This window comes from Rhinolophus sinicus, chromosome 2 (assembly GCF_057876585.1).
Source record: "Rhinolophus sinicus isolate RSI-liver-muscle chromosome 2, RSI-T2T, whole genome shotgun sequence".
NCBI classification, from domain to species: domain Eukaryota; kingdom Metazoa; phylum Chordata; class Mammalia; order Chiroptera; family Rhinolophidae; genus Rhinolophus; species Rhinolophus sinicus.
Genome location: NC_142502.1, coordinates 114009050 through 114031982, shown reverse-complemented (window position 1 = coordinate 114031982; position 22933 = coordinate 114009050). Strand labels below are relative to the sequence as shown.

At 51.6% G+C, this 22933-nt stretch overlaps 1 protein-coding gene across 4 annotated transcripts in view; it reads left to right on the top strand.

Annotated features, from left to right (window-relative positions):
- Positions 1 to 22933, top strand: part of CNNM4 (cyclin and CBS domain divalent metal cation transport mediator 4) — a 34329-nt gene that overhangs the window by 5697 nt on the left and 5699 nt on the right. For 3 of the 4 annotated variants that reach the window (XM_019716513.3, XM_074332555.2, XM_074332554.2), the window contains exons 2-5: positions 19237 to 19380; positions 19696 to 19830; positions 20751 to 20920; positions 21136 to 21232. In XM_019716513.3, coding sequence (XP_019572072.2) covers positions 19237 to 19380; positions 19696 to 19830; positions 20751 to 20920; positions 21136 to 21232 — 546 coding nt within the window. Of the gene's footprint in view, positions 1 to 19236; positions 19381 to 19695; positions 19831 to 20750; positions 20921 to 21135; positions 21233 to 22640; positions 22704 to 22933 lie in introns of all 4 variants that reach the window. The other variant, XM_074332553.2, reaches the window with a different exon arrangement.

Here is a 22933-nt window from a genome sequence, read left to right as displayed (position 1 = left end):
GTAAACAGCGCAGCTGTGCCCAGCTCAGGTCGGTGCCATGGGGCCAGGCCTGCGAGGACTGGTCCTCACGGAGATGGCAAGGCCAGCAAGCTGTTGTGAACGGCTGAGGTTTCTGGTTGGGGTGCAGGTTGAGGGTGTTGTCATGTAGCGTAAGTGGGGAGAGGAGGGAGCAGAGCCAGTGTGGTGGTGCTGGGGTGAATAACTGGCGGGACCCTCTGTGCCCAGCCTCGTGCCCACCTAAGCTTTTCACACCTGACTATGTGCACGGACTGCCCGGGCGTTTTGTTAACATAAAGTTTGTAGTCAGTGGGCTTGGGTGTGGCCTGTGAGGCTGCGTGTCTGACAATCTCAGAGGCTGCCCATGCTGCTGGCCCTGGGCCCACCGAGCAGCATAGAAAAAGGGTGAGCCCATCCGGCAGGTGCACAGGTGAGGTGCCATGTGGGGCCAGGCCCAGGCCCAGGCCCAGGCCCAGAGTCTGGGATCAGCTGAGAGCAGGCAGAAGCTTGGTCGAAGTGGCTCCTGGGAGGGATGAGAAAGAGCTAGGTGGGCATGGTTTGGGGGAGGCGTCCCATAGAGGTCAGGTAGGGCCAGGGCCAAGCACAGACTGTGCTGGACCACGGAATCTCAGGTGCTGGGAGAGGACAGGCCACCTCCAGTGGGGGTGAAGGCAGCACCTGGTCTCAGACAGCTCCACCCGGAAACGGAAACGGCTGGGCTGGGCTGGTGATTTGATCTGGAGAAGCTGCCTGGGGGCGACTGTATCTGAGAGTGACAGGAGCTGCCTGCTGGGGCAGAGGTGCCAGCAGGGCAGCTGACAACACGCTGGCCAGGCTCCTCCTCACCTCCTCAGTAGTGCAGTGCTTGTGGGCACAGAGCTTGGCACCTCTTGCCCTCGCTGGCATCGTGCAGTCTATGGGAGCTTCCGCCCAGGAGCCAGTGTCCTGTTTACAGTTCTGTCCTAACGCTGTCATTTGTGCCCCAGAGGTGCTGCCTCGTGTCTAGGGCCCAAGAAGAGCTTAGACCACCCCAACAGCATCCCGGCGTTTACGTTTCAAATCTTCTATTTTTCATTAGAAAGCCCAGCTCCAGAGTTTTCCTGGACACCGCTGGTCAGGATGGGACCTATTGAACAGATGCTTAACTTTGAAAATAGATGGGCGCGCAGAAACACAAAGCCACCCAGGTGTCCTGCGGGGAAAATGAATAAGGGGCTTGTCTTGCCAGCAGTCTGGGAAGACACTCCAGAGGAGGGGACATTGCAGCTGGATCTTCAAGGGTGAATATACACGGCCTTTCCTACTTCTGTGCCTCTCATTCTGGGAGAACTTGGACTAGACCACAGGATGAGACGTGAGCTTATCAAGCCTTGGCACCAACTTGGGGTTAGGCTGCTTCTGCCTCTTGTCACTGCTTCTCAGGCCTTTCTAGAGGGGCTTCGAGGTCAGGCCACCTCATGCCTTCTTTCTCAACCCCTTCCCCCATGCTGGTACTGTCACATAGATGAGCCGGAGACTGGAACAGCAAGGACACCTTGAGGGAAGGGAATGGTGCCCAGCGTGGCATGTTCCCTTTGGTCTCAGTCTCCTGGAGGGCAGGGGCAGTGAGGCTTTTATGGGACTCTTTCCTATAGGCTGCACAGCCAGGGGAGTGTGTATAGAAGGCAAGGATGGGCGAGGCCCCTCGGTCACTGTTGCAGTGACTGATTTTTAGCAGAGCCCCCTGGTTCCTTCAGCTCATCCTGGCTCTGCCTTGATGCCTCCCTTTCCTCTCAGGGGTTTTTTGAACTTCTCAGCAGAACTTGCCAGGAGGGTGTGAGGGTGATGGAATTTCTATGAGATGCCCAAGATGGCCCCAGCTATGAGGATGGGGAGCAGCTTTCTGGCGCCGTTGCCATTTGTTGCAGCCCCAGGCCTCTCCTGTGAGCCACTCCACCTGCCATGGGGCACAGCTGTCCTGGGACAGGTTACTCGTCTTGTCACACCTGTGTGTGCTGAGACATCCCGCTGTCAAAGGCTTTGCGGCCATGGAAGAGTCTCCGGCTCATTTCATAGACGGGAGCCTGGACTTCTTAGTCTGTTGTTGATCCATTTATCATGTGATTTTCTTTCGACTAGTGGTTGTAATAAGAGAGATACAGCGCGTGGTCAGAACTTGAGAAAACACAAAAATCTACAAAACAATACACGAGCCTGTGACCCAGAAAGAACTACTTTTAATATTTTGAATTATTGTAATAACTTAGAAATTTAAATTTTTGTCTTTTTAGTTTAAAAAATCTTTTTAGTTTAAAAAATCTTGTAACGAACAGCAAGATCAAAACTGTTTTTGTTTTCACAGCCATGCTCTCCCATTAGCTGCCCATATATGTTTTCACATTGAAATCACAATCTCCCAGTAATTTTGTGCCCTGCTTTTCTGAAACAGTTTAGATTGGATCTTCAGGTTTCTCCTCTGATAAGCAGTGAAATCCTTTCTTTTCTCTGGGATTGTGGGGAGGAGCATCTGGGGTGACAGTTGAGCCCAGAGGACCGGAGCGTGCAACCGCAGCCTGTTTTGTGGGGGTTAAACCTGGTGTTGTTGGACCATTCGCCTCAGGGTATAGCCGGAGCCTCTTCCACGCTGCAGGGCCCTCTCACCAGCCCTGGGCAGGGACTGGGCAGGGCTCTCGATAGACTGGTTTCCCGGCTCTCTGGAATGCTTGGTTTCCGGCCAGCAGAAGCCAGGAGCCTGGGATGGCAGGGGATTCTCCCCCCACACCCCAGGCAGGCTCACTCCCACACACTCACTGTGTGCACACACACTCGCTGACACAGACAGGCTCACGCCTTCACACTCCCTGCATGCACACAGGCTCACTCTCACACACTTGCTGCGTGTACACACTACTGACACACACAGACAGGGTCACTCCTACACATTCACTGCATTTACGAGGTCTGACAATTAGGTTCGTGAACTCATACTAGAGAAAGTGCTACAGACCTCATTGCTGAGTGTCACTACGGTCACCTTTGAAGTACTCCCCTGGGGAAGCTATGCACTGATGCCAGTGCCTAGTCCACCCTTCAAAGCAATTTTGGAACTTTTTCTGGAATGGCAATCAGAGCTGTGGTCGTATTATCCCTGATGTCCTGAATGTCATCAAAATGTCTTCCTTTCAATATTTCCTTTATTTCTGGGTAAAGAAAGAAGTCATTGGGGTCCAGATCAGGTGAGTAGGGAGGGTGTTCCAATACAGTTATTTGTTTACTGGCTCAGAACTCCCTCACAGACAGTGCTGTGTGAGCTGGTGCATTGTCGTGATGCAAGAGCCATGAATTGTTGGTGAAAAGGTCAGGTCGTCTAACTTTTCCACTCAGTCTTTTCAGCACTTCCAAATAGTAAACCTCGTTAACTGTTTGTCCAATTGGTACAAATTCATAATGAATAATCCCTCTGATATCAAAATAGGTTAGCAACATCATTGCAACAAAGTTCGCGAACTTAATTGGCAGACCTACTACGTACTCTCCCCACACACAGACAGGCTCACTGCCATCTACTCACCCCACATCCACACCGACAGGCTCACACGCGCACTCTCCTCATCCGCACACATACACTCACCCACACACACAGGGAGGCTCACACACACACATACACACACTCTCCCGCAAACTCATATTCACCTCCCACACACACACCGAGACAGGCTCACACACATATACACCCCACACCACCCCCCCCCACACACACACACTCACCACCCCCCACATCCAGGCTGGCTGACTCACACACGTACCCCTCCTGCAGGCGCTCACGCTCCCTCCCTCCTGCCCTCTTGCCCCCACACATACATGCTCAGTCACCTGGCGTCCTGCTTCAGACTTATACTCATCTCATCAAACTTCCCTAAGAGTAGGTTAAAAACTGAGCAAATGCTTATGTTGTGGAGTTGTTTCGCGAAAGCCATCGCGTGTCTGACAGCAGCAGCTGTCCTGGGGGGGGTGGGGGGGGGTGGTGAGGGCTCAACGGGGCGGCACTAAAGGGCGCAGCTCAGTGCCTGGCACCATGGCCTCCTGCAGTCATTGTTCGCCCGTTTAACAATCGCTGTTACTACTGTCCGAAAGGTGCCCCAGTTGGCACTGGCACCAACTTGGGCCATGGTGGTTCTCACACTGGCTCAGGTGGCAGACTGCCCCACTGTCTGGGCGTGGTGCCTTTCTTGGAATTACGAATACACCGAGGTCAAAAGAGCCCACTCCACTCCGGTGTATAATTACCTGCTAATTCAGATGCTATCTTATCCGGACCCTCGTGTGTATATGGACCCTCGTGTGTATATTAAGGGTAACAGAAGTCGGAGCTTAAGGAAAAACCATATGGAAGAGAAACTTACAGCGGAGGCACTTCATTTCCTTACGTGTTTCCTGCAGATTGGAAAACGTTAGGCCTGCCGTTTGCCAGCACGCCCGTGTTCTGAGGGCAGGAGCATGTGCTCAGGAGGGCCGTTCAGAAGGCGGGCAGGGCAGGGCCTGACCACACTGACCTGTGGACCTCTGCCTGGGTCGGGCTCACCAGGCGCGCTCCTCCCTGGTGACCCAGTGAGGGAAGGAAGAGGCTGTGGTAGAAAAGCAGGGGGATCCAACGGAACAGAGACTCCCCAGGAAGCCCATTGTCCCTGGAAATGCCCCAGCCTCAGAGCTCTGGGACAGGGGAGAGCTGAGAGTGTGGGTGGGATGAAGTGTCTGTCCTCCTTCATCGTTAACTGCCACTGAATACTTACCACGTTGCGTACGGCGGGGTTTAAATTCCTCATACCCCTCTGTTCCGGCAGGTTTTTAAAAGAAACTACTTTAAAATGCACTCTTCTCTTTAAAGCGTAAATGCTTCTATGTCATTTATTATTTTTCTATAAATAATAGATTCTACAAATAAATTATTCTATAAATTATTCTATAAATAATTATTTTACAAATAATTCAATAAAATATGCAAAGTAAAAAGAGTCAACAGTGAAAACGAGAATTCTCGTTATCTGTCCTTAACGCATGGCTCAGAAAAAAATGAAGATTCTCGTGATCCGTACGCAACGTGTTAACTAGTCCTCCAGTTGCTGGGGTGGGGAAATTGAGGCTGAGAGAGACTGAGAGTCTGCCCCAGTCACATGACAGCTAAGTGGCAACCCCAGATGGCTCCCCGGGACTCCCCCTCCAGAGGCCAAGCTCGTAACCACTGTTCTGCATCACTTCCCAATGAGGTTGTGATGTCGTAGATATTAAGAAAGACACCAGAAGACTGGGATTCTCCAGTAACTCCAGGTTGGAAAACTTACTGTCCATTCTCAATTTTTAAAAATTGAGATGTAGTTGACATATGACATATTACTTTCAGGTGCACAATGTAATGATTCTAAATTTATATCTATTGCAAAATGGCCGTCACGATGAGTATAGTTACCATCCATCACCACACATAGTTAACACCATTTTTGTTGTGATGAGAACTTTTAAGATCTGCTGTCTTAGCAACTTTCAGCTGTGCAGCACAGTGTTGTTAACTAGCCATTACACTGTGTGTCCCATCCCCAGTCCTTACCTGTCTTATAACTGGGAGTTTGTACCTTTGACCCTCTTCACCCATTTCGTCCCCCACCCCTGCCTCTGGCAGCCACACCTAGATTTGCTTGAAAGTGAACTTTTCCTGGAAGCAAAGTACTTAAATCTCAAGTATACAGCTTGATCCTTTTTCACAAAGGAATGCCCTTGAACTTACCACTGAGCTCAGGAAACAGACCGGTCCCAGCAACCTAGATAGAGGTTCCCCCACGTCCCCTCCCAGTCACTGCCCCCGTCCATCCCCCCCATTCCAGTGTCCTGGGTTAGTTTTTTCCGTCTGTAAACTTGTGTAAGTGAATCACACAATGTGTGCGCATTTGTGTCTGGCTCCTGCTCAGCACCAAGGGGATGCCCTGCATCCTCTGTGCAGCTGTGTCGCTCAGGCTTTCCGTTGCTCTGTAGTACCACAACGGAAATGGTGGCCGTGGCGATATGTGTGCACAGCGTTGGGAGTAGAAATGCCAGGGCCTAGGGCGGGCGTGATGAGAGTTCTCAAGGGCTCACATTGGGCCCACAAACTCCGGGACTGTCGGCTATTTAGTAACTTATCTTATTTTAGCCAGTCAAGTAGGTACATGCTGCCATCTCAGTGATTTTAGTGTAGATTTCCCTAGTGTCATCTGTTATGGTCAGTGCCTTTGACACCCTGTTTCAGATTCTAATAATTGTCGATATTTGTGACGTCAAGCACTCTGATCTTTGTTCCTCAAAATTGTCTTGACTGTTCTTAGCCTTTCTCTTGGGGATTTATGGACTTGCGTGAACTGCATTGACTCTAGAGATGAACTTGAAGGTTTGACGTGTTTATAACAATGATCTTTTACCCCTCCGTGTATTTATGTCCTTCATTTCTTATGAGAATGTTTCATCGTTCTCTGTGTAGAAGCCGTACACAACGTTTCTTAGTTTATTCCTAGGTATTTGGTGATTTTAAGTGGTGTCTTTAAATTTTTATTTTCCAAATGTTTGTTGCAGACTGTTCCAACTGGGGTGGGCTGCAGTTCAGTTCAGACAGCAACCACCTGGGGTTAGCATTAGGTTGCACAGGTCTGGGGGCTCAGCCCTCTGTTTGCTGCCTCGCTGCAGATGCCAGCCACAGGTGGGGTTCCAACACCCCGGTCAGGTTCAGTAATTCACTGAATGACTCACAGTGACTCAGGAAACTGCTACATTTATGATGAGTTTTATTTGAAAGGACACACGCAGGATGAGGGCTTGCAGTCTCGGAGGCAGGGCTTCCATGTCCTCTGCCCCTCGAATCAGGGTGTGTCACCCTCCTGGCACATCAGTGTATTCACCAACTGAGAAGTTCCTCTGAGCTTTGGGGCCCAGAGTTTTTATCAGGGTTTCAGTGCCTTGACATGATTGATTAAATTGTTGATGGAGCCGATCTCCAGCTCCCTTCCCTGGAAGTGGGGCCACTGAGCATTTGCCCTGGATCTAGGGGTCTGCCTGCTGTCGTGTGATTAGCATAACAAAGAAACTACAATCACTCAGGAAATTCCAAGGGTTTTGAATCTGCCCAGAACTGGGGTCAAGGACTAAAGATAGTCTTTATCATACCACAGGAGCATAGAGAAATAACAGTTAATTTTTGTATAGTGACTTTGAATCCATTGGCCTTGTTAAATTTGCTCATTAATTCTAATAGTTTATTTTAGATTTCTACACACATAATTATGTTGCCTGTAAATAATGCCATTTTTATTTAATTACTACTCAACTGTGTATATTTTCTATCTTGTTCTTGCCTTACTCCACTGGCTAGGACATAGTGGGAATCATTGTCATTTGAGGTCTCGGGGAAGCTTTCACAGTTTATCACTAGGCATGATTTTGCTGTCGATTTTTTGTAGATTTTCTTTATCAGATCAAGCAAGTTTCCTTCTCTTCCTAGTTTGCTAAGAGTTTTTATAATGACTAGATGTTGAATTTTACCAAATGCCTTTTGAATACCTGTTGAGATGATTGTTTAATAATTAGTCTTTTTCCGTCTTACAACTAATATCCCAGTTTAGGTGAGCAAGTCTGAGCATACCGAGTGCTCCCTGTCCCTCCTTCCCTCACCCCTGCGGCCGCTGCTCCAACCAGCAAAGTCAGGTCAGCGCTCCCTCTTCAGGTTTTCATATGAGGGCCTAGAACGGTTTTCATAGGAAATTTGGAAAGGTTTGTCATATGATTCCAAGTTACCAACTGGGGTTCACCAAGGAAAACAGAAAGATGTTTCTTTTCTTTGTGAAGGGGGATAGTTCAGTAGAAAGCTAGTCGCAGACCTGATGTAGCTGGATGTTAGTGAGCTGAGTGTTTAGCAGGATTTCTTGTTACATCTTCAGGACTAACCTGGAACACGTGGGCCCGGTAATTGTGGTCCAGCTTTGAGATTGATTGCCTGTAGGTATTACCTGGTTGCACACACCGGTCCAAGAAATGGGTGCCTCACAGGCAGCAGTAGGGAGCTATGGGTCTAAGCAGAGGTGTGAGAACAGAGGGGCTCCTCTTGCCAGGGGGGCCCTGCGAAGAGAGCACTGGGTGGGGAGGGAAAAGCAGATTAGGTTGCGCCAAGGGTCAAAAATCAAAAGGCGGGAACCCCTGGGCCCTCCTGATCACTTGCCTTGCCCTTCCTATGCGCATTGGCAGGCGTTGGGCCAGCATCTTTCATCCACTTCATTTTCCTCTGCTGCGTACAAATGCTGTGTTCCTCTCTGCCCTCTGGACCGTACCTGGTCTCTGGCCGTGTCCTCGCAGAGAGGTTCCCACATCACTGAGGATGCAGACTTCAGCATCTGAGCTCACGCCTTAGGAGACTTTAAAAACCTGTCCTTAGACCCAGCGATTCCCCTTCTAGAAATCTATCGTATAGACATGGAGATATAACCCAAACATATTACAAGGATTTTCGTAATGGCAAAAACAGGGGAAGGGCCCTCTTTGAGAGCCCAGTGGGCATTGACGTTGTGTACATACACATGGGCACAGTGAGATGTGATGAGGCCATTCAGGTTTAAAAAATACTCTTATGACATGGAAAAAGGACAAAGACTGTTACATGATAAAAAAGTATATTGTCTTTTATCTGTGTATATTAATTTTAAAGACCAGAAAAAATACTCAGTTAACAGTAGTTGTGTTTAGAAAGCAGGATCATGAATGATTTTAATTTCCTTCTTTCCACTTTGTTACCAGTACTAAGAAAAAAATCGTGAAAAATAGATGAAAAGGAAAAAAGAAAGAAAATTGAGGAAATTATGAACACTGTTGATGATCTTAAGGAATTATTCTATATATTGAGGTGTGGTAATATGATTGGGATTTTGCTTTTAAAAAATGTCTTTATCTTATAGAGATACTTACTAACATGCTTGTAAAATTTATAGATGTTCACAGATAAAATCAAAATCGGGGATTTGCTTCAAAGTAAGCCAGTGGAGTGGGTGGGAGGAAAGAGGAAACAGGACTGGCCAGAGGAGTTAATTGTTTAAGTTAGGTGAAGGGCCCTGAGGGTGTAATTATATTATTTCCTCCCTTTTGTATCTACTTGATATTTTCCATAATAAAAGATTTTAAAAAATTAGAGACTACTGCCTAAGGGAAAAATCAAAGGCAGGAAGACCTGTCCCGCCCACCCCCAGTGTGAGAAACCAGCCTTAGGTCTCTTGACATCTGCTTGTCAACTGCTTTACCCTTAGGGCTGTCTGGTTAAAAGAAGGCCAGAATCCCTCCGTGAGGTCCTGGTCCTGGGCTTCGTTTCCTCCCAGGAAGAGTGGGGTCAGTCCTAAGACAGGCATGTGGAGCAGTACCGAGCCCTCCCCCCGCCACGTGCTCAGCCTGACTGCTCTGTAGTTAGGGGGAGATGGGCCCCGATGGGGGAGACCTTGGTGTCTGCTGTGGGAATGGACAGCTAAGGCCTGGCCATCTATACAGGGCTGTTCTAAAGGGAGCTCTCCAAACTTTTGTGATCACACACCCTATTAGAAAAGAAATTTAAATTTGTACCTCCATTCATTCAAAAGGTATGAACATGTACTATTTTCTAATACATATGTTATAAAAACAGACACAAACATTTTTTAAAGAGGTGAAGATGAAATAACCGTAATTTTTAAATGTCTTGCTAATAGTTACCATTCATATCTTCTCTAGCACATACTTTATATATATAATTTCTCAAGGCACAACGTTCCATTACGGCACTATTAGTACTGACAGTGGCTGTATGTCTGTTTCAAATCATTTTCTTAATAGTTTTGATGCTCTGGCCAAGCACTCTGCCCGGACTTCTGGCGCCTGCTTGCCCTTGCGGATTAACAGGCTGGCAGGGGCAGAGACGGCGGGTGGCCTCTGGCCTCCGTAGGCCCTTGTGCTTGCTTATTCCTGGGACTTCCATGGTCAGGGACCCTGTGTATAAACAAAAGCTGAAGTTGCTCATTTATTTTGGATGAGTCTCTCCTTCGGAGACTCTGTTCTGAAAGGTCCCACACAGCTGGCCTCTGTGTTGTTCGTGTGTCTTGCTCCGGATGGCGAGGCCAGTCTCCCGGGAAGTCTCTAGAAATCATTTTACGTGCGGACCATGGGCCACCGTGTCTGCTTTACCATTTCTCTTTTCCATGAGGCTGTCTTCCTATCACTTTCTCTCTTGTTTTCTGTTGTACTCTTTTTATCTCTGTCTTGCCTTCCATTTTCATTTATTTCCTTTAAAAACATAACTAGCTAAAATGCCATCTTTTCATGGGTGGTATTTATGGAGTAGCTGACTTATTGAGCAACTGCTGTATATTTAGCCTCGTGCTAGGGGGTCAAGGAATGAATCAAGAAATAATGACTAGGGGCCAGCCCAGTGGCTCAGGTGGTTGGAGCGCCGTGCTCCTAACACCGACGTCGCCGGTTCGATTCCCACATGGGCCTGTGAGCTATGCCCTCTACAGCTAAGATTGTGAACAATGGCTCTCCCTGGAGCTGGGCTGCGGTGAGCAGCCAGAGGTTGGCGTGAGCTGCCATGTGCTGCCATGGGCTGCCGTGTGCCACCATGAGTGGCCAGTGGCCATCGAGAGTGGCCGGCAGCCAGGAGAGCTGCCATGAGCTGCTGTGAGTGGCTGACCGACAACCGACTACCTCAGCCGGGGGGAGCGCAAGGCTCATAACCCCAGCAGGGGCCAGGGAGCTGAGTCCTACACAACTAGACTGAGAAACAACGGCTTGAACCGGAGTGTGGGGGAGGCGGAAGAAGGTGGGGGGGAATAATGACTCTTATTAGCACTGGTGAGAGTGTAAGTTGGGCCCCCACTCTACGGAAGGTGATTTGGAGGTGTCTGAACACTTGGCCGAGTGACTGCATGTCTATAAAGGAATCGTCACAGCGTGGCATGCAGGTCACAGGATGCACGGGCGGGGACAGTAGGAACAACCGGAAACAAACAGATGGGACACACTTAGGTCCATCCTGGCATCCACCAGTTCCACGGGGAGTCGAACCGAGCTTAAAAAGTAAAATTAAAGCAATATATTTATTGTAGAAAAGTGGAAAATGATTAAGAACTGAAAGCCATCCTTATCCTACCATCCAAAATGTGCCTATTTTTGGTGCGTCTTATTCTATCCAGTAAGTCAGCAGTGAGATATGAGATGTGATCACAAAATACTGTGAATGTTTAAATTTAAAAAAAATTGATTACAGTAAAAGACACATTGCCATTAATCCCCCTCAAAATACTCCCTCTCACTTCGAACACACTTATTCCATCCTTCTTGCCACTTTTTGAAGCAGTTCTGGAAGTCCTCTTTCGTGAGTATCTTTAGTTACACTGTCATGGCTGCCTCGATGTCCTGAATCGATTCACAACGTTTACCTTTCATGGTCTTTGGTCTTTGACTTTGGGGAAACATTTTGACTTTGGGGAAGAGCTAGAAGTCACGTGGTGCCAGATCTGGTGAAGAAGGTAGATGATGACACACCGTAATGTTTTATTTGACAGAAGTTGCTGTACCAGAAGTGATGTGTGGGAGCGTTTCCGTTGTGATCACAAAATATGGTGAATGCTGCTGCCGTGTGCCATCCAACGGAAAGGCAGGGATCTTCAATATGGGGAAGCAGAGCGTCAAACCTTAGTAACAGTGTGTGACAAGTTTCAACTTGTTCAGTGCAGTCAGTCGGGTGTGAGCTATGGTTAGTCGGGTGTGAGCTATGGTTCAGAGAGGTGTTTTTTGTTTTGTTTTTAAAGATTTTATTGGGGAAGGGGAACAGGACTTTATTGGGGGACAGTGTGTACTTCCAGGACTTTTTTTTCCCAAGTCAAGTTGTTGTCCTTTCAATCTTAGTTGTGGAGGGCGCAGCTCAGCTCCAGGTCCAGTTGCTGTTGCTAGTTGCAGGGGGCACAGCCCACCATCTCTTGCGGGAGTCGAACTGGCAACCTTGTGGTTGAGAGGACGCATTCCATCCAACTGAGGCATCCAGGAGCTCAGTGGCAACTCAGCTTAAGGTGCTATGTTCAATCTTAGTTGCAGGGGGCGCAGCCACCATCCCTTGCGGGACTCGAGGAATTGAACTGGCAACCTTGTGGTTGAGAGCCCGCGCTCCAACCAACTGAGCCATCCGGGAGGCAGCTCAGCTCAAGGTGCCGTGTTCAATCTTAGTTGCAGGGGGCAGAGCCCACCATCCCTTGCGGGACTCGAGGAATTGAACCGGCAACCTTGTGGTTGAGAGCCCACTGGCCCATGTGGGAATCGAACCGGCAGCCTTCTGAGTTAGGAGCATGGAGCTCTAACCACCTGAGCCACCAGGCCGGCCCCAGAAAAGGTGTGTTTTAAAGTGTGTAATAATCATCCTTCATCATGACAAAACTCCGTGTCACACATCGTTTCTGGTACAGCAATTTCTGTCAGATAAAAACGTTATGGTGTGTCCTCATCCAACTTATTCATTGAATCTGGCACCGTGCAACTTCTGGCCCTTCCCCAAAGTCAAAATGACTCAGGACATCGAGACAGCCATGACAGTGCAACTAAAGACACTCACAAAAGAGGACGTCCAGAACTGCTTCAGAAAGTGGCAAGAACAAGGGGATAAATGTGTTTGAAGCGAGGGGAAGTATTTGAGGGGGATTAATGGCAATGTGTCGTTTACTGTAGTAATTTTTTTTATTTAAACATTCACGTTATTATTTGACCACACCTCATATATTGCTTTTCTCCCCCTCTCAAAATGAGGTGTCATTCTTTTCTGATTACAAAAGGGAAAAATACAGAAGTAAAACATACTGATTTTAAAATGCATTAAGCCAAAGCGTAAGAGAGCAGGGCCGATGGCTTATGCGGTCCTATCGTGTAGCCTCTGCTTTGCAGACATGGTGAGCACCATCTCTTTGGATAAACCCCTGTGTGCCACAGCCTTTTTGTTCCCTGGCAGCAGAGCACATCCTAAACCACCTGGGACGGCCCTCCTGGGCACACCTTGCACACCAGCCTGGGTATTTCCTTTGTATTAAGGTATGTCTGAGCCCAGGGTCCACGCAGTTTACATTGTGACACACACTACCAATCGCGAAGAAGAAATTTCCTTGTCCTGTGCTGCGCTGTTTTAGTCTCTGGGGTCTGATAATACATTTTAGTGTAAGTAAAAATGGACCTCCTCAGTGTTCTCGTAAGTTGCTCATTGATTAAACACTATGCTGGTGCCCTCCAGCCCAGCCCTCTGTGGGGGTTGCCCACCCACCTTAGATCTGTACAGGGGTCTCCTGCTGCTGCTGCTGTGCCCTGCCTGTCCTTCCGCCTGCCTGCCTGCGACTGCCTAGCTGCGATCAGCCCGCTCCTCCTGCTGGTGGAGGTCAGCACTATTAATAGTCACTTAATCCTGCTGTGGCGGGGCCAGGATGGAGAGAGGAGGAGAGGATTCTCAGGAAAGGAGGGCTCCATGGGAGGGCCTGAGAGCTCGGGCCAGTCCTGAAGACCTGGGAGCTGGGATGGCGGGAGGTGGGACTTGCCAGGAGGCCAGCAAGGAGGGTGCCGAGGACACCATCTTGGGTGATGGCAACCCAAGTCTGATCTGGGGTCCCAGGCACTAACCAATAACAAAGGCAGCCAGAGCTGGTGAGTATAGCCTCGCAGGGCCCTTGTGGACTCTGAAACCCAGCACCTAGTGATGTGTCCTCCTTCTGGTCTTTGAGAGATGATAAAGCTTTTTATGAGGGAGGAAGACATAGCGGAGGAAGGCAACTGGGCTTCCTGGGGCCCTCGGCCCCGCCTGTGTGTGTCCAGCAAGGAGTCTGAAGCATGCCGTGCTCTAGGCATGGGGTGGGAGGAGGGGTGGCACAGTGCAGGCCTGGCCGAGCTGTGGCCTGCTCCTTGGGGACATGGACACCATAGCCGTGCAAGTGCTAGGAGAGGAAGAAGTGGGGCATGGGCTGGGCCACCCAGGGCTGAAGGGTAAAGAGGTGGCGGGGGAGGGTCTTCTCAGTCCTTACCCCTGTTCCAGGTGGCAGAGGATCTGCCCGGTCCCTCAAGGTCTCTAGAGGCCTTGAATGCAGTTCTGTGACTTGGGAAGGGACCTGGCTGGACAAAGGGTGACAAAGGACGAGGTGGGCAAGCTGGCAGCAGGTGTGGCCCAGGGGAGACCGAGGGACAGTGGCATCAAGATGCTCCTTTCCCACAGCCAGGGTACCCCTTTCTGGCCATGCTTGGGTTGAAGGCTCAGGAAGCCCCACGTCTCAGAGGAAGCAGTATGAGAGGCTTTTAAGTTACTTCGATGTGCATGCATCTTTCTGATTCTGAAGTTTGGACTACTGATGATGGAAATTCTGAACTTTCTACTCAGAAAAGTATGAAAAAGAAAATAAACCCATCCTGAATCCCCTATATTGTTAAGTTAAATCATATGAAATTGTTTGTTGGTCAAAAATAGTCGAATGTCAGCAATTTCATATGAACATTTTGCTGTTTTTCCAGTCTTTTTTCTTTGAATAAGGACTGCTTTGAAAAATGAGGGAGTCAGGGCCGGCCCGATGGCTCAACTGGCTGGCTGGAGCACGGTGCTCCTAATGCCGAGGTCGCCGGTTTGATTCCCACATGGGCCAGTGAGCTGCGCCCTCTACAGCTAAGATCGTGAACAATGGCTTTACTCCCGTGAGCTGGCGTGAGCTGCCGCGGGGCTGCCATGTGCTGCCAGGAGCAACCGGTGGACGGCAGCCAGCATAAATGGCAGGCAGCCATCGTGAGTGGCTGGCAGCTGGCGAGAGCTGCCGGGAGCTGCTATGAGAGGCCAACCGACGACCCGCTGAGGGGAGTGCAAGGTTGAATACAGCATGGGCCAGGGAGCTGTGTCCTATACAATTAGACTGAAAAAAACAACGGCTTGAACCAGAGAGGAGGGGGGAGGCGGAAAAAGGGGGGAAAATACACATAAAAAACAAAAAAGAAAAATGAGAGAGTCACAGCCTTTGGAGTAGATGTGTTATTTAAAATTTCATGTTTCATTTCTTACCCCTCCAAATCCAGTTATCCAGTTGAATGGATACTAATAATAAAGTGAGATAATTCATTAATAGAGAATTCTGTATTAGATTTAAATTCTATTCGCTGAGAATCATAAACATGTAAGTCCTAAGTTGATGTTCTTATTTTAAATGGTAGATAAATTAAGTGCTTTCTGAATTACAGAAGCTTCTCAATTACTGAAATTCAAAATAATTCCTTCTCTAGCCTGTATCCCTTCCCCTCCCTGTGTGAATTGAGTCCCGTGTCCCACTGCTCTGGGCTTGGGGACCGTCGGGACTAGGGTTTCCAGGCGGGAATTCCTGCCCGTTCTCAGGATTTTATTTTCGCTTTCCCGTTCCCGAATCCTGAGAAAACGTGATCGGGAAATTGGGAAAATCTGCTCCTTGAACCCAGGTGGTTGGTAGTGTTGGCCGTCACTGTGTGGAAACGATTCATCGATTCATCGTGGAGAACGGAAAACAGTTTGTATCTCGGGATTCGGGAAAGTGAAAAAGAAAAAAATTCCAGAGAACAGGCGGGAATTCCCGCTAGTCGGGACCACTACTCTGGGTTTGGGGACTCCCAGACCAAAGCCCCTGCTGTAATGGACTGGAGGCCAGTGGAAAAGATGCCATACATGTAAATGCACATTACATGTCTATAGTGACTGCTTGGGGTGCTGGAGGAGGGGTTGTGGTCAGTGAGGCCTCAGGGAGAGGGTGACGTTTGAACAAAGACCTGAAGGGGAGAAGTTGTGCAGAGATGTAGGGGAGGAGCAGCCAGGTAAAGGGAGAGACCTCAAGTGTTTGAGGGACAGCAGGGAGGGAACAGGGGGCCTGACTGACAGCACCGGAGAGAGAGGAAGAGGAGGAGACAGGGTGAGGGGCCAGCACCAGGGGCTTGGGGACCTGGCCACTGAGGAATGTGGCATGAGGCCACCTGACTTCTCTGGAAGAGGGTCCTCTTGCTGCAGTGTTGAGAGTAGACATGGGTCTAGGATGAAGCAGGATGATGGTGAGAGGCTGCTCCTGCCCCATCGGTGAGAAAGAGGCTAGTGGCCCAGAATATGGCAGAGGCCGTGGAGGCTGCCAGAAGAGGTTGGATTCTGGGTGCCTCAGGCAGACAGAACTGATGGGTTTGCTGAAAGGGTTGGAAGTAGAAGGGTAAAGAAACAGGAAGCAAAGTTTACTCCCTTACTGCCCATCAGCTGGAGAGAGGGAGATGGGGGGAAGAGCAGGAGCTTGGTTTTGGAGGTTAAGTTCAAGGTGTTAGACATCCATGCAGAGCTAGCTGTTAGCCAACAGTTGGATGTATGGGTCTGGAGGGCACAGGAGAGGGCTGGGTTGCAAATAACTTATTTGAGATGCCTTGACGTATAGTTTGTATTTAAAGTCACAAGACAAGGGACCAGGTGCAAGGACTGAGCCCTGAGACCCTCCGCATTAAGAGGACGGAGCAGCCTCTGAGGTCAGAGGGACACCAGGAGAGCAGTGTCCTAGAAGGACTTCCAGGAGGAGGGAGAGAGTGGCCCCTGGTCGGAGGCTGCAGCCTGAGCGTGAGACCTCCAACAGGGAGGTCACTGGTGACCTTGGACAGGGGAACATTCTTCTAATAGAAAAAATGGCCCCTCTGGGCAGACAAATTCATAAAAGCAGACACAGCCCAGGCTCCAGTGGCTGGGGCAGCAGAGGGTGACTGACAGACCCCTGGCTCAGCACCTCTGTGGGGAGCCCCAACTGGCTGGCCAGTCAGTGCCAGTGTGCCAGTCTCTTACCCTGCAGAGTAGGGGTGCCAGGTGGTGCCCCAGGTGTGCACTCCCACAAGGTACCCATCTGGAGGGTGCTGCCACAAGAGGGCGCCACAGGCACCAATGGGTTCCACAGACAAAGGAGCCTGGGGTGGGAGGCTGAGAGTAGCCCCAGATGGCGCTCAAGGAGTCAGCTCATTGCTCCTGCAGGAGGGACATTTCCCTCCTTTAGAGGAGCCACCAGCCTCTCCCAGGGAGGCCCAGTGCAGCCCATGACTGTGGGTTGATGAGAGGTTTCAGTGGGGAGCACATCTCAGGTTACTGAAGCTGAGTCTTCAGGGCCTCTGACTCCTGGGGTGCGAGCAGGGGGCTGCTAACTGGGCCGCCTTCAGACACGCACTGCGTTCCTGGGCCCACGTGTGCAGAAGGCAGGACAGGCACAGAGGATCATTGCTCACCCTAGACTCACCAGTTCCCTTTGTTCTTGCCCCTTAATTTTGTTTTTTCCCTTAATGTTTTTCTCAATGAAAAAAGTATAGAAGTAAAACATGCCCATCAAATGGAACAATATAGAAGGGTATAGAGTAAGTGATAAGAACCCCGCACAACGTCACGTGCCCTCAAAGTGACCACTGTGCCCTCTTCTGGACATTTCCAGCCCCTCCCCCACGCCATCCCATTTCTATGCAGGCAGATGGCACCACACATTCTGTCCTGTTACTTACTCTGCCACTAACTGCGTGTCTCATGTTTTGCTCCACATTTCATCCATCCAGCCAGCCCTGCCACCTCGTTCCCAGGTAGTTGTGCCCCGTTCAGCTTTCCTGTTGCATTCTCTCTGCTTTGAGGTTGTGAAAAAGAATGTTCTGATGACTCCCTCTGCCTTTGTGAAGAATACATCCGTAGGATAAGTTCCCACAAGTGGAATTTCTGAGGCCAAGGTTGGGACCCTTCGTTTTGAGACAAACTAATAGATTGGCCTCCTGAAATATGCCTGCCTTCCTTGCACTACCAAGCATTGTACCTGTGAGGGCCTGTCTGTGTCCCCAGCGCTGGGCATCGCCAGGCTCAGTGTGCCAGGCTGGAAAGGGGACCAAAGCTATCTGCTTAGTTCTTTCTGGTTCCGTCTGATGACATGGTCCAGCTGGTGGACCCAGGCCCCTTGGAGCATTGTTCTCTCTGGAGGGCTGTCCTCCAGCAGGCAAGGACATGGGGGACGTGCAGGGTCCTGGCCCCAGGACCTGGTAGGTGTCTTCCTCTTGTTGGCTCATCTCTCGAAGATGCTGGGAAATTTTTAATCGCGTCAAGCCATGGTTTTGTCTAGCAAGGTGCTGAAAGTGTTTTGACTACAACTCGCAGCTGGAAGTAAGTGTATCTTAGTGACGGCCACTGTGTGGGTGAAAATGTTTCCCAGAACAGTGTCCCCTCACCATGGTGTTGTCCTCGGATACGTTTGATTTTGTTTTTTTACAAATGCTGTGAGAACTGGGATCTCTGCTCTCCCTACGAGGCCCCTAGGGGTTCCAAAGAGGGGTTGGGGGATTTCTGGTGGCTTAGAGACCTGGAGAACGTCCAGAGATGTCCTTAGTGAGGCCCTAAAGTTGGATGGTAAAGGGGAGGCTATGAAAAGACTTGACTGTCACAGCTCTCCCGGGGCTTTCTCCCTTAGCCTGCTCCAAACCTGTGTCTCACATGGGGCACACCGTTCCTTCACCCTGAGTGTGGGCCCAGCCCTTCTGGGCTGTCTCCCTGTTGTCACACACTGGGGTCAGGGGCACGAGAGCAGGGTGGGAACCCAGGAGGATCTGGGAAACCCTGCCAGCCCATAATGCTGTGGAGGCTGTCTCCTTTTCCCCCCAGCTTTCTCTTGCTTTAGGTTTTAGGATGGCCCTTCTCCGATTACAGTGCCTGCCGGCCTAATTATATCCTGGGTAATTTGTTAATGACTCTGGGCAGAGAGTCTTTGCCTGGGGTGTGTCACAGCCCCGGGGCACCTGCAGGGGAGTTTTGCCCAGGAGCTGGGTGAAGGAGTATGAATGGCCCCTGAGGCCTCATGGTGAGTGGGCTCAGGGGCCCTCTGGGGGGCCCCAGGTCCCGCTGGCATTCACCTATCGCTGACAGTGGCCACTTCTCTGTCCACGGGTTGCGAGTGTGCATGCTTGCCTCCCCGGAGCCCCTCGTACCTGGAGCTAGCACGACCCTTCCATTTTCATTCTACTGAACAAATAGTCCTTAATGCCTTGACATTAAAAAACACTTCCAGTTTTCCTTTTCATAAAAGCAATAGACACTTCAGGAAATTCAGAAAAGGGAAAAACCAGCCCTGACCCCACCCCAATGACTCATGACCCCAAGTGTGTTAACATTTGGTGGAGGCGTCTCATGACTGGTCCCTTTGCTCTTGTTTGACTCATTGCATTGTCCCCCAGGGAAGTCCCACCTGGCCATCGTGCAGAAGGTGAACAACGAGGGTGAAGGTGACCCCTTCTACGAGGTCCTGGGCCTGGTCACCCTGGAGGACGTCATTGAGGAGATCATCAAGTCCGAGATCCTGGACGAGTCTGATATGTACAGTGAGTTCCACCCTCCCCACAGGCCCGGAGCCCCTTTCCTCCTTAGGCCTGGCACCTGCTGTCCTGGGTGAGAAGGCCACAGTGCGGGGACATGGAGAGCCGGCCCCCTGAGGCCCAGGCAAGCAGGGAGCACGCTGCTCAGAGCCGGGACAGGAGGCTGCTTGGGCCTTTGCCTCAGGGTCAGCCCGGGGACCGGCCCTGCTGCTTTTGTGTGGAAGGGCGGCCTGCGGCCCAGTGGCGGGTGGGCGGACTCCAGTCTGTTCCTGAGTCCACTGAGGGGACAACGTGCTCAGCTCCAGGTTCCTTCTCTTGCAGCTGACAACCGAAGCCGGAAACGGGTGTCTGAGAAGAACAAACGGGACTTCTCAGCCTTCAAGGATGCTGACAACGAACTCAAGGTGAAAATCTCACCTCAGCTGCTCCTGGCTGCTCACCGCTTCCTGGCCACGGGTGAGAGCGGGAGGAGGGCCTTGGGCGTGACAGTTCCTTCTGCTGGGACACAGTCACGGGGGGAAAAGGACTGGGCCCCGGGCTGCTGCCCCTTGGGATGAGGACTGCACAGATGCCAAGTGTGGGGAGACTTGGCTGCCTCGGGGAGGGCAGGACAGCTCCCAGGGCTCGGTCTGTGATGTGCTTTGCCTATGAGCAGACTTCTAGGACGCGTCCGGGTCACTTTTGAAAATAAGTCCTGGGAGGACCTACAGTGGGCCCGTCGAGGCTTGTGCAGGAGGAGGGAGAAGGAAGCCCTTCCCCGTGCCCCGGGCCCGCCCAAGTGCAGCCCGTAGCCCATGCCCAGCTCCTCTCCTGTGAGGGGCCTGCAGCCAGCTCTGTCCACGTCTCTCCTGCCTCCCCTCTGCCTGCATGTGCTGGACTTGACCGCAGGACCTGGCCTCTAGTGCCGAGTCACAGCTTTCTTCTCACCTGGGTCACCGCTCCCATGGGGACCTGGCCTCCCTACTCTGCCCCCACCCCAATCTGACTTCCTTCCCAATCTTTACTTGCTAAAGGTGTGACAATTCCTTCTCTGTCTCCCCTGCCATGATACGTGTGATGTTGGCAATGAGGCTGACATGTATCAGGCACTTGATTTATACCCAGAATGTGCCTAAGTGCTTGTACGTATTGTGTCATTTCCTCACAATGACCCTAGGAAGTTTCCATCCCCATTTTACAGATGAGGAAATGGAGAGACAGGTCAAGTAACTCACCCGAGGTCATGCCCCGTTAGTGCAGGAGCCACCGTTCAAGCCCAGTGGGCACACAGACTCCAGTCTGACCAGTCCAGAGCCTGGGCGCTCCCTTCCTGGGGGTGCAGAACCAGAGGAAAGGGCCGGGCAGTGAGGGAGCTGTTCTCCTCTGTCCCCCTGCAGAGGTCCCCCAGTTCAGCCCTTCTCTGATATCAGAGAAGATCCTGCTCCGGCTGCTCAAGTACCCGGATGTCATTCAGGAGGTCAAGTTTGACGACCACAACAAGTACTATGCCCGCCACTACCTGTACACGCGGAACAAGCCAGCTGACTACTTCGTCCTCATCCTGCAGGTGAGCGCCCGCTCACACCTGCCCTCCTCGCTGAGACAGTGGGGACGCAGGCTTCTCTCCCCGGAGTAGAGCGTGCGGCCTGCCCTGAGTCTCTGTTCCCTGTTGTCTGTCGTCTGCCTGAGTGGCCGTCCTCCAGCCCTCCGCCCCTCACAGCTCCCTCTTGCCTCGTCCTTTTCTCCTCGTCACTCTGTAACCCTGACCCTTTGTTCTTTCAGGGGAAGGTGGAGGTGGAGGCTGGGAAGGAGAACATGAAGTTTGAGACGGGCGCATTCTCCTACTACGGGACCATGGCCCTGTCTTCGTCCCCCCCTGGTGAGTCACTGGCCACATCTGTGCTGCCCTCCAGCAGGCCTGGTGAGGGAGAGGCAGCGAGTGGCCCCAGAACCTCAGCATTTAGGTGTCTCGTAACTAGTGGTGGCTCATAACTTATTTAGGTGGCTCATAACTAAAGCCACCTAAATAGGGAGAGGGAGATCTGCCAGGGCCGGAGCTACGGGGCCTGGAGGCGGCAGCCTGGGAGACCAGCAACTTGTTCCCTTGGTGGGGACGGGAAGGGCTTCTGAGAGAGGCCTGCAGGGCGCTGAGAGTCCTGAGAGGGCGAGACCAGCCTCCAGGGGTGGGGGACTGGGAGCAAGGACAAGTCAGGAGCCCAAGGAGGCTGATGGTGCTTGGTTGTGATGGGAAGTAGGAAGCTGTTGATGGCCTTGAGCAGGGGAAGTGTGGCAGCAGCATGGGCCAGCAGGCTCTGGTGGCCCTCACTGGCTGTCACAACAGGAGGAGAGCTGAGAAGAGGAGTCAGGTGGACGGAGGCTGCAGGGCCCGGGAAGACCGGGACAGGGAACCCAGGGTGGGGCTGAAGGGTCCGAAGTACTGTGGTTGGGAGCCAGGCCAGGGCCAGTGGAGACTTCTCGGACTTAGCCGCCACGTCTTGCTCAGGGTTGGTTCTGACAGAATAAAGGGCCTTGAGGGCAAAGATGATACCGGACACCCTCCAAGAGAGGTTATGGCTCATGCAGGGAAGGGCTGCTCTGGCCACCCCGAGTCCTCAGTGTCTCCAGTCATGGGTGGCTCTGGACCCCGTCAGAGGGCCCTTGTGGCTGGAGTGGGCGCACTGCAGGTGAGGGCCGCATCCCACCTGGGCAGTTCCTCACGGGTTGTGGGACCCCTCTGAGCCTCGAGAAGGGCCCAGTTTGCTGTAGACTGGAGAGTGGAAGTCTGCTTTGGTGCTAGGGGACAGGCCAGGCTTGACAAAGAGGACCCCATGCCTGAGCCAGCTCCTGGAGGGAGGGAAGCAGGGGAACACAGCTTCCAGAACGTGGTTTGGAGCAGGTGGCCACCCCGCCCCCCGGCTGACTCTCCGCCCCTCCTGAGAGCACCTCTTACCCTCCAGCTTGGGGAATCTGGTTCAGAAGAGCACACAGTCATGGGACATTTCCTCCAGGCAGCGAGGCCTCAGGACTGGGTCAGTCCTGGGCTCTGTCTCTTGACCTGGCGGCCCTCAGTTCCCACTTGGAAGGGCTGGAAGGGAAAGGAGATGACTTCTGAGCAGGCCTTGGGGGTCTGCCCTGAGCACCCTCCCCATCAGAGCCGTGTCCCCTTTTCCACTGTGCCCTCTTGCTGCCCGAGGGAGCCTGGACAGCTGGCCTGCTTCCTGTGGCTCCATGTCCTGGCCCCTGACCTGGACCCCACCCATCACTGACCTTTTCCTCTTTTGCTCCAGTGCCTTCAACCCAGGTCGGGTGTCCGCCTGGCAAGCGGAACTCCCTCCTCTCCTGGCTATCAGGTAACCTGGCATGGCTGCACAAATTTGCACTGCCACCTGTCTCCTGAGCACACACACCGCGGCTGCATTAACCTGTTCACACTTGTGGGCCAGCCTGGCCTGGGGTCCAGTTACTGGTGGCTTTGCTCTGGTCCTTGAAGGGCTTCCCCAAAAGTGTGTTGTGTGGTGTGTTGTGTTTTGTGCACACGTGCACGTCCCCTTAAGGACTGAAGAACCTTCGGGGATGCCCA